This window comes from Oryctolagus cuniculus, chromosome X (genome assembly GCF_964237555.1).
Source record: "Oryctolagus cuniculus chromosome X, mOryCun1.1, whole genome shotgun sequence".
In the NCBI taxonomy this organism is placed as follows: Eukaryota; Metazoa; Chordata; class Mammalia; order Lagomorpha; family Leporidae; genus Oryctolagus; species Oryctolagus cuniculus.
Genome location: NC_091453.1, coordinates 83363635 through 83374293, shown reverse-complemented (window position 1 = coordinate 83374293; position 10659 = coordinate 83363635). Strand labels below are relative to the sequence as shown.

General features: G+C 48.6%; 1 protein-coding gene across 9 annotated transcripts in view; it reads left to right on the top strand.

Annotated features, from left to right (window-relative positions):
• Positions 1-10659, top strand: part of TMEM164 (transmembrane protein 164) — a 168428-nt gene that overhangs the window by 124917 nt on the left and 32852 nt on the right. For all 9 annotated transcript variants that reach the window (XM_070066411.1, XM_070066408.1, XM_070066413.1 and 6 more), the window contains one exon: positions 3588-3666. In XM_070066411.1, the coding sequence (XP_069922512.1) occupies positions 3588-3666 (79 nt within the window). The remainder of the gene's footprint in view (positions 1-3587; positions 3667-10659) is intronic.

Below are 10659 nucleotides of genomic sequence, written 5' to 3'. Positions count from 1 at the left end.
GCGCTTACTTGCCTCCTTGGTTGTGGAGCTGGAGACTTGGCCTTCTGGGGGGATGCAGTGGAGGCAGAGGCTGGTGGGCATTGTGAGTCCAGGTGGGTAGTCAGCACCTGGGGGCTGGGATGTTGGCAGAGGTGCTGCTTGGGTACACAGCTGGCTCCAGTCCCTTCATCCCCTTGGCCCAATTCCTTGTTCCCTGCTGTGGGACAGCAGCCCTGGCTTCCTGGCCCATTTTAGGGAGAAGTCAAGTCTCTTAGGGTCCTGAAGGATGTGGTTACAGCCAGGGAACTGAGCCTTCCTGGAACTTCACCTCCCTTGCTTATTTTCCAGATTCCCTCAGTGACTTCAGTTAAGCCTTTTGTACCCCAGTTTCCTCATCACTCACATGAGGATGGTGCTTTCCCTGCCTGCTTCATAGGGCTTTTGAGAAACAGAGTAGATCATGAATGTGAAAAGATTTGAAAGACCTAGAACAGTACCCAAATTGAAGAGAGCAGAGTGACCCCAGACCTTAGTACTGTAAGGCTAGTATGGGCCTCCTAGACCTCCATAGCCCCTTTGTGCTGGTGGTTCCTTGTGTCAGATCCCATGACCTTTTCCGACTGTTCCACCATGGGCTGCAGAGATGTTTGGAACCTCATATCCTTCTCTGGGTTTTACATTTCTCTTAGCATAAAGTAATAGTTTAGCATCATCTGAGTCCCTAGGAAATTTTCCTTTTTTAATTTGAAAGATGTGGGGTGGGGGGAGAGGAGAGAGATAAGTCTTCCATCCACTGGTTCACTCCCCAAATGGCTACAACAGCCAGGGTTTGGCCAGGCCAAAGCCAGAAGCCAGGAGCTTCTTCTGGGTCTCCCACATGGGTGCAGGGAGCCAAGGACTTTAGCCATCTTCCGCTGCTTTCCCAGGCGCATTAGCAGGGAGCTGGATCAGAAGTGGAGCAGCTGGATCTTGAACCAGCACCCATATGGGATGCCAGTGTCACAGTCGGAGGCTTGTGCCATGCTGGCCTCAGATTTTTGTTTTTAATTTTTTAAAAGGTTTTATTTGTTTACTTGAAAGAGTTGCAGAGAGGCAGAGAGAGAGATCCTCCATCTACTGGTTCACTCACCAGATGGCCACAACTTCCGGAGCTGTGCCGATCCGAATCCAGGAGCCAGGAGCTTCCTCCAGGTCTTCCACGTGGGTGCAGGGGCCCAAGGACTTGGGCCATCCTTCACTGCTTTCCTAGGCCATAGCAGAGAGCCGGGACTCGAACTGGTGCCCACAGGGGATGCCAGCACCATGGGCGGAAGCTTTACCTGCTAAGCCACAGCACCAGCCCCAAATTTTTGTTTTTAAGAACCAGGTTCTGGGGCTGCCACTGTTGCGTAACCGGTAAAACCGCCACCTGTGATGCCAGCATCCAATATGGGCACCGCTTCAAGTCCCGGCTGGAGGATGGCTCAAGTCCTTGGCTCCCTGCACCCATGTGGGAGACCCAGAAGAAGCTCCTGGCTCCTGGCTTTGGATCGGCACAGCTCAGGCCATCTGGGGGAGTGAACCAGCAGGTGAAAGATCTCTCTCTTTGTCTCTCCTTCTCTCTCTAACTCTGCCTTTCAAATAAATGAATAAATCTTTACAAGAAAAAGAACCAGGGTCTGTGTCTGTGTGCAGGGTTGTCCTAGCTCCTATTCTCAGTGCTCTGCTGCCTTTTCACTTCAACCCTTGGCATCAGGCACACTTGGGCTCTGGGGCCTGGGGAGCCTGTGACTGCCTGTTCTCATTAGCACAGTCTTGGCTTTGTGTTTGCCCTGCAGGGAACAGTGAGCAGCTGACCCTTCCCCTGGGTATCCTTGTCTCTCTGGGTTTCCCTTGGTGAGTGTGCGTGTGCATGGGGGGGGGGTGGAGGGAGAGAGAGAGAGGGAGAGAGATTGAGAGAGATTGTATAAGCAAAGGCTAGGCCTCTTGCCATCTGCTAAAGTTCTTTTTTCCCCAGGGGTGAGTTAACTACCCAGCTATTTTGATTTTCTGCGCACTGCTAACCTTCACAGCAGGGTCCCCATGGCCAGATTAAAACCGTGTTCCTCTTTGGTAATCCAGAGCTTCCATTTTGAGAGAGACATAAACAGGAGTGAGTGGGTAGGCATACTGGATGTAGGGAGTTTGGGACAAGCTGTGCTAGAATTGACCTAATTGTTTGGTCTTCACTCAAAGTTAGGGTCAGCGCTGGACTGACTCCCAGATTTCCAATGGATAAACTCAGTTCTTAGATCTAGAGCCTACCAGACTGAGCAATCAGGTTTTTTTTTCCAGCTGGGAAATGGGGACAATAAATTCTACTCCATACGAATTTCATTTCAAATGAGCAGTAAACTTTTAAATAGTCCACCATCTACTTGCAAGGAGCATAAAGTACCATAAACTTGTGTTTCTTCAAGTATATTCTGCAGAACATTTCACTCAGGGCAGGCATTGTGGCACAATGGGTTGAACCACTGCTTGAGATGCCCACATCCCATATCCAAGAGCCAGTTTGAGTCTCAACTACTTTGTACCTCAGATCCAGCTTCCTGCGAATGCATTTGGGAGGCAGTGGATGATGACTCAAGTGCTTGGGCTCCTACCACCTGCGTGGGAGACCTGGTTGCATTTTTAAGCTGCTGGCTTTGGCCTGGCCTCATCCTGGCTGTTGTGAGCATTTAGGGAGTGAACCAGTGGATGTAAGATCTGTGTGTGTGTGTGTGTGTGTGTGTGTGTGTATGTCTGACACTCTCTCTTAGAAAAAGAAAAGAAAGAGCAGGAGGGAAGAAGGAAGGAAGGAAAGAAAGGAAAAGAAAACAAAGGAAAAGAAATCACTTTTTAAAATGTCATCACTCACTAAACAAATTTGGGAAGACTGGATAAACAATGCCAAGTAGATTTCTTTTCTGTGGGGATGACTCAAGCCCTTACTTAATATACCGATAGAACACAAGGTGAATCTCCAAGAAAATGTGTTGTAAGCAACATTTTAAAAAATGTTAACCAAATTCTCTTTGGTTTTAAATATTTTTATAAATGTATTTGAAAGAATAACAAAGAGGGAGAGAGGAGGAGAGAGGGGCAGAGTGAGAGAGAGAGAGAGAGAGAGAGAGAAAGATCAGCAGGTTTACTCTCACCAAATGACCTCAATAACCACGGTAGGCCAAAGCCAGGAGCCAGGAACTCCTTCTGGGTCTCCTATGTGGGTAGCAGGGTCCCAAGCACCTGGGCCATCTTCTGCCGCTTTCCTAGGCTCATCAGCAGGGACCTGGATCAGAAGCGGATCAGATTCAAACTGGTGTTCCCATGTGGGATGCTGGCCTCACAAGCAGCAGCTTAACCCTCTGCATCACAACGTGGGCCCGTAACCAAACTTTCTTAGCAGAGTGTTTTGCAAGTATCATCTCTACAAAATACACCCTGGAAGTGACCCATCTAGGTCAGAAGTGTATTCATTTTATTCTGTTCCCTCTCATAGTGAATAGAGGGCAATTGGTGAAATGTTGGGGGGTTGCTAAAATGTAGGTCCTGAAGACCAAGTTCAGACTCCTGCTCTGAAACACCTCTCTCCCTCCTCTCCCTCACAGCTCCCCTTTGAACTGGAGATCTACTACATTCAGCATGTTATGCTCTACGTGGTACCCATCTACCTGCTTTGGAAAGGAGGTAAGACCAGCAAACCTCATCTCGGTGCCTCCCCACACCTCACCGCTCCCTTCTGGTTGGGAGGCACAGCTTTTTGGGTGCCTACCGTGATCCTGAGCTGTGGCTTGGCTGGGTTTCTTCAGTGTGCTTGATGCGAAACACTGGGCCGTGAGAAAAGGGGCTTGGATGACGTCTGCAAAGAATCAGAGGGCTTTTCAGAATTAGCCTTTGTGAGTGAGCATGGTGCTGCCTCCACCTGTGTGGGGACTAGGCTTTGGGCTCCTGCGGGTGGCCTTGAGTTTGCATGGAGCACCCCCTACATGCCTGTCACTCCCTTGTGCCTTTCCCCTGCCATTGTGTGCAGTGTAGGGTTGAAGGAGCAAATGAATCACTCGGGCCCCTCAAGAGAAGGATCCTGTGCTCTTGCTCATTGTATCCACGCTCTGAGAGCTAAAGGAGATATTGAGAAGGCTAAGAAGTCCAGGGAATGCAGAATTATGGAATGGAAGAGGGAGGTGAAACAGCAGCATCCCTCATGTCAAATAATGATTGAAAGCCTTCCTTTGGTCAAGAGGGAGAGACCACCAACCAGTAGAGACAGTCTGGAAAGGAAGCTGATGTATTCGGATCCTCACAGTGACTCTTAAATTATCCCCTCCCTCTCCTGCGTTGTAGGCAAAAGGAAAGGGCACTGCCTAATAAGGCTGCTGGGCTTGTGTGAACGTGACCCCTTCTCAGAGTCCTTCCTTTCCTGAGGCCTCTCTGTCTTGGTTGCTGACACTGTTCTTGGAGACCCACCCTGTCCAGCGTCCCCCAGACAGCAAGGGTATCATTTCTGTCCTAGTATAAATGGCATGGGACTACATGAGTTTTTGAGCCCCCCGGTGAATGGTCTGGAACTTGCACTGGGCTCTGCCGTCTCTTGGCTCCTGCTTGCATCCTCTAGCTCAGCCATGCTGGCAAATCCTAACGGCTTTCTGGTGTGAGATGACCGGCCGCCTGGGAACATGCTGGAGGATGGGCAGGGATGCTGTCTGTGAAGTCTGCTTACACCCGAGAGTCTTGCCTCCTGTGCCCTGCCTTCTCCTAAGTAGGCTGCTGCTTCTACCCTGTGCAGATACTTGGCGGCCTCTGCTGTGCTTTAAGAGAAGTTCTGAGTACCAATATCCAGGAGACTTGGACCATTTCTCGGGGCTGCTCGCGGTGGCCCAGCCAACAGCCTCCTAATAATGTGGAAGTGTCAGAGACATGCTTTTTCTGGGCAGACCCAAGCAGGCAGCTACACAAGGGGCCCAGGCCCCTACCACCCATTTTCCTTGGCTTCTCAGCCATGTGGTGGAACTTCTGGCCAAATCTGCATGGCTGGTGTTTAAACCTATTTGTACTCTGAGGTCACCATCAAAAGCTGCCAGGTAGCTTGGTTAGACTGGTTTGACGTGGAAAATACCAAACAGTCATCCCTCCTCCCTGCAAAAGAACAATCTGGAAAGCCACACCCTTAAGACTGATTCTGCTGAAGCCTCCCACTGGATGTATTGCTGTGCTGTTTGGGGGAACAGAGCTAAGGAAGTAGGGGTTCTGAGTCTTAATTCTAATTTATTTCACACTCAGAATGATTCTTTCCCTTCTCCTATCGTGCCTGCTTTGGAGAAGGGGCTATCATAGTAGCAACTGGAGTAATAACTATGGTTCGTGTCGGTCCTACTTTGTATTGTTTGCTGTGTGTGAGATACTGTGCTAGGCATGGGTGGTGTGTGTTCTCATCGCAAATAGCCTGTTGAAGAATCCACCTACAGGGGAGAAAACCGAGGTTGGGAAACTTAAGTACCTTGCCGCTAGTCATAAGTAATAGTGCTGGGAACCAAAGCCTGGCCTAGATCCCTGCCCAAACCAGTGTTCTTTCTCATACACCTCGTTCCCATGAAGGACAGCTGTCTGTCTCCCATCAGCATTGGGATGAGCGTCTGCCTCACCTCCTGCCCCAATTCAGCCCTTCCCTCGACACACACGAACATATTGGTTGAACACCTGCTGTTATGCCAAGCATTCTTTGTAATCTGGAATCAGAGATGAACCAGAAAGACACAGTTCTTCCGCACGGAGTCCCTGTCTGTTGAGAAAGAAAGACAGTTGCATCGCAGTGTGGCACGTGCTGCAGAGGGCGCACGTGATTTAGGCAGCCTAGTTCACCTTCCCTTCTGCCCATTGCTGGGAAGATGATCACATCTTCTTAGAGCAGCTCCTGCTATTGGCCCTCTTCCCTAACTGATGAGGTGAGAAACAGCACTGTACAGAGAGATGCTATGCTCAGTTCTTGGTACTAACCCGCAGACACCCTAGCTCTGGGCCTGTGACTCCAGGTCTGGAGAGAGAGCCTCCACTGCCTGCACAACTTGAATGGCCCACCACTGCCTAGCTGATGAGCCATGAACTGTTTTGAGGGCTTTTCTCCATCTTTGGCTCTTTGCTACCATCTGCTGTTCGCTTAGGGGGAATGAGGAGCATTGAGAGAAAAACCTGGATTTCTTCCCAAGGCCGGCTTCACCTTTGGTCCTGAGCTTTCGGCTTAAGCCTTGAGAAGAGGGAGTGGATCTAGAGTGAGAAGTGGGAAAATTATCCATGTGTAAACCGAGGAAGCCAAGAGTTTGGGGCTTCCGATCTTTAGAAGACTATAGAAATGAATGGCTTAGGAGTTCTCACCCAAGACAAGACAGCTCTCCTAGACAGCTCCTGTTTTCCTGACAGGCAAGGTTTGGCTTGAGCACACAGTGCTTCTCCTGTGGATCGGGGTGGGTGGGTGGTGCTGAGTGGGAATCCTGCCTCTCCCTCATCCCTGCAGTCCTGAGATATCATAGTCCGCGATAACTCTCCTGTCCACACTGCTCTTTTCTTCTCCAGTTTCCTTTCACCCCAGCTCTTTGCCTTTGACCCTCTGGAACTGCATTTCTTTTGTTATTTTTGTTATTGTTTTTATTGTTACAGTCTCTTTTTTTTACACTTTAAATTGAATACCCACAAATTGTAATTGTATGTATGTATAGGGCAGAAAGTGATACTATGTGTATACCATGTACACTATATATGTACTATATGTAATGATGGAATCAAGCTAAACAACAAGCCAGATTTCTTATAAGCCACTCCTGCCTCCACCAGCAGCTCTTTCCAGAAAAGAACAGCTTTGCTTATCTTGCCCAAGGCTTCCGCTGCTGCAGGCTGCTCTTGCTGCCATGCCCACATGCCCAAGCTCCCCACTGTCTCTTCCAAAGCAGAATTTCATCTCCACCCTATGTGAAAATGCTTTTCTCCTCGCCATTCCCTCTGCTTCTTTCTTATCACCACGGTCACCAAACCTCTTGATCACTTCCCACACAATCCTGGGAGCCTTTGGCCCAAGAGCCTCAATGATTCCAGTGCAAGTTCAGTCTGCATCCTGAGACGAGTGAGGATTACTCACCCACCTCCAGTCTCTCAGGCTTTGGACTTCTTTTTAAAAGATCTATTTATTATTTATTTGGAAGGCAGAGTGGAGAGAGAGACAGAGAAAGAGAAAGAGAGAGAAAGAATGAATGAATGGGAATGAATGAGAATCTTCCACCTGCTGGTTCACTCCCCAGATGGCCATAACAGTCCGGGATGGGCCAGGCTAAAACCATGATTCTGGAATTCCATCTGGGTCTCCCTCGTGGGTGCGGGGGCCCAAGCACGTGGGCCATCTTCCACTGCTTTCCCAGGTGCATTAGCAGGGAGCTGGAGAGGAAGCGGAGCAGCCAGGACTTGAACTGGAGCCCATATGGGACGCTGGCATTGCAGGCTTGCAGCTTAACCTGCTATGCCACACTGCCAGAACTTGGGCTTTTTAATTAGGGTGACTTCAACACCTCCTTCTGTTCACCCACCTGGACCTTATGGTCCCCCCAGATTCCTCTCTCTGAGACCATATGCTGTGATGTTACTTTCTTTGACTCAAATCTGCACTCCATTCAGCTTCCTCTCTTGCCAGTTTGGACCACCCTGGTCACTTTTTAGAACTTTCTTCTCATCAGCTCCTAACAATGTCTCAACCCATTGTCCCTTCCAAGCAGAACCCATGTCCAGTCTTTCTGAGTCTTGGCCTACTGAAGAAAGTCTCTCCAGTCATTCTGTGTAGGGCTACCAGAAGTTCACAGTCTTCATTATAATTATGCTCTCAGTACTGTTGTGCAATTATTTGACCTTTGATCAGCTCCTCTGCACATTGCCCTCGGAAGTCCTGTGCTAAGGCTTCCCCACCCTCCTAAAACGTCCTGTTCACTCTGTCCGAACATCTTGTCTCCTCTGCTCTCACGAGATTACCCTCTCCCCATGAAGGATTGCGAAAATAGAGGTCTTCAGGCGGGAAATCCCTCAGTACTTCTCTCCGCTTCTACAAGCTTCTCTAGTCACATCCATTCTTCCGATTCTCCCTCGCATCCAGAAGGAAGTGAGGAGCAGGATTCCCACTCAGCACCACCCACCCACCCCACACCACAGACGGAGACACTGTGCGCTCAAGGCAAACCTTGCTTGAGTAATCATACCTGTGACTATCGACACAGAAGTGGAGCCCTGTCTGAGTACCTGCTAGCACTCCCACCTGCTCCGGAATCGCATTCTATCAGTCCGTCAATTGTTTACCTGGATTTTCATGCCTTTCTTCACCATTGGCTTTTCAGCCCATGAAAATGACCCAGTCGTTCCCATTCTGAAAAGACTTTCTTCCAACCCCACTCTGCTCTGTCTTTCCTCTTCCTTTCATGGTTCAGCACCTTAAAAGAATAGTCAAAACATTATTTGTTCTTTGGTTATGACAATTTTTGCCTTATCCTTAGACCCATGTGTGTCATTACGTATATGATCTCTAGCCTTAACCCTATTGATTTTCTTTGCTGAACTTTATTGCTTTTTGAGAGAAACTTAAAATATTCATTAAATCGTGTCTTTGGTTTACTGTTTATCTATTTTAGTCCACTTTAATATATAACTCTTAAAAAAGACAAAATGTGTATTTAGCCCCTGAAGTCACTGCATGAACAGTACAGAATTTGGGGAGGGGAGGCACTCAGGTCTGCACTTCATGAAACTGTCTGCCCAATTCATTCGTCAGAACGTCGCTATCTGCCTTCCCCCCCCGCCCACCCAGACACACACAGAAACACACACACACACACACACACACAGAGAGAGAGAGAGAGAGAGAGAGAGAGAGAGAGAGAGAATGAGAATTCAGGCTCTTCACAGAAACAGTACCTGTGAAGCTTGTCAGCAACGTGCATCTGACCACATCTGCCACCATCTCTCAGCCTCTGTCCTCCTGGAACTGTTGTTCATGCCTCTTTAGTCTTTCTTTTTTTTTTTTTTTTAGATTTATTTATTTATTTGAAAGTCAGAGTTACACACAGAGAGAAAGAGAGGCAGAGAAAGAGAGAGAGAGAGAGAGAGGTTTTCCATTCACTGGTTCACTGCCCAATTGGCCACAACAGCTGGAGCTGCGCCGATCCGAAGCCAGGAGCCAGGAGCTTCTTCCAGGTCTCCCATGCAGGTGCAGGGTCCCAAGGACTTGGGCCATCTTCTACTGCTTTCCCAGGCCACAGCAGAGAGCGAGATCGGAAGAGGAACAGCCAGAACTCGAACCGGCGCCCATATGGGATGCAGGCGCTGCAGGCGGTAGCTTTACCCACTATACCACAGTGCTGGCCCCAAGCCTCTTTAGGCTTTCAAGCCTTCCAAAGTCCCTCCCTCCTGGCTTGCCTACCTCACTGACCAGGCCTTCTCACGACTCCTTCTCAAGTGCTTTTTTCCAAAGTGCTCTGAGATGTTGATTTCCCCAGAGGTCTGTTCTAGGTCCACCTCTCACTTTAATACTCTGCATGATCTCACGTGCTTTTACATTTTAACTTAGTCTGTATAGTGATGGCCACTGCATCACTATCAGCAGCCCTGACTTCTGAGAGTCACCATCATTGAGGTTACTCACCATCTCCATCTGAATGTCCTATGCACATTTCAGTCTCAACCTGTCTGTACAGAACTCCTGATTTTCCCCATCAACGCTGCTGCTTTTCCTATGGCTCCACCAAGTGGCATCCCAGCTACAATCTGGGAATCATTTCTGCCCCTTGCATCTTTGTTATTACAGACAAAGGGAGAGACAAAGAGAGAGGTCTTCCATCCTCTAGTTCACTCCCCAAATGGCCGCAACAGCTGAAACTGGGCAGGGCTAAAGCCAGGAGCCAGGAGCTTCTTCTGGGTCTCCCACATGGATGCAGGGGCCTGAGCACTTGGGGCAATTTCAGCTGCTTTCCAGGTACATTAGTAGGTGATGGATTGGAAGTATAGCAGCCAGGACTTGAACCAGTGCCCATGTGGGATGCTGGTGCTGCAGGCCGGGTTTTTAACCCAGTGTGCCACAGCACCAGCCCCATAGCTTCTATTTTCGAGTGCCTTTTTTTCTGCCAGGCTTGCAATGGCCACTTGAGTGCACCAAAGAGCAAAAATCAAACACCACCCCTTCTCTCAGGATATATAAGCTAGTGGAGGGAGCAGGTGTGGATCCAGTAATCATATGAAAGTATAGTTATGATTGAGATGAGTACTCAAAAGCAAAGGAACATTATTTTATGAGAACTGACAACCAAAGAAGCTGACCTACTCTGGGGGTTAGGGAGAGTTCTCTGAGGAAGTGCCATTTAAGCAGGTGTCTAAAGGATGAGTAGGAGTTTACAAGGCAAGTGTAGGGTGGGAGAAGTGAGCCATTTTAGACAGAGAAAAATGGTATATGCAACAGTGCTGTGTGAGAGGAGGGTGCATGATATTGGGCCTGAGAGACAGTCAGGGGTCACATATGGAGGGTTTTGTCAAGGGTTTCACCTTGATTTCACTAGCTGTAGGAAGCCAGTGGAAGTTTTAAGAAAGAACATAATATCAATCATCTTGCTTTAGTAATTGATTCTTTCCTTATGAAGTTCATTTAGTTTAAAATCTAAGGTACAAGAA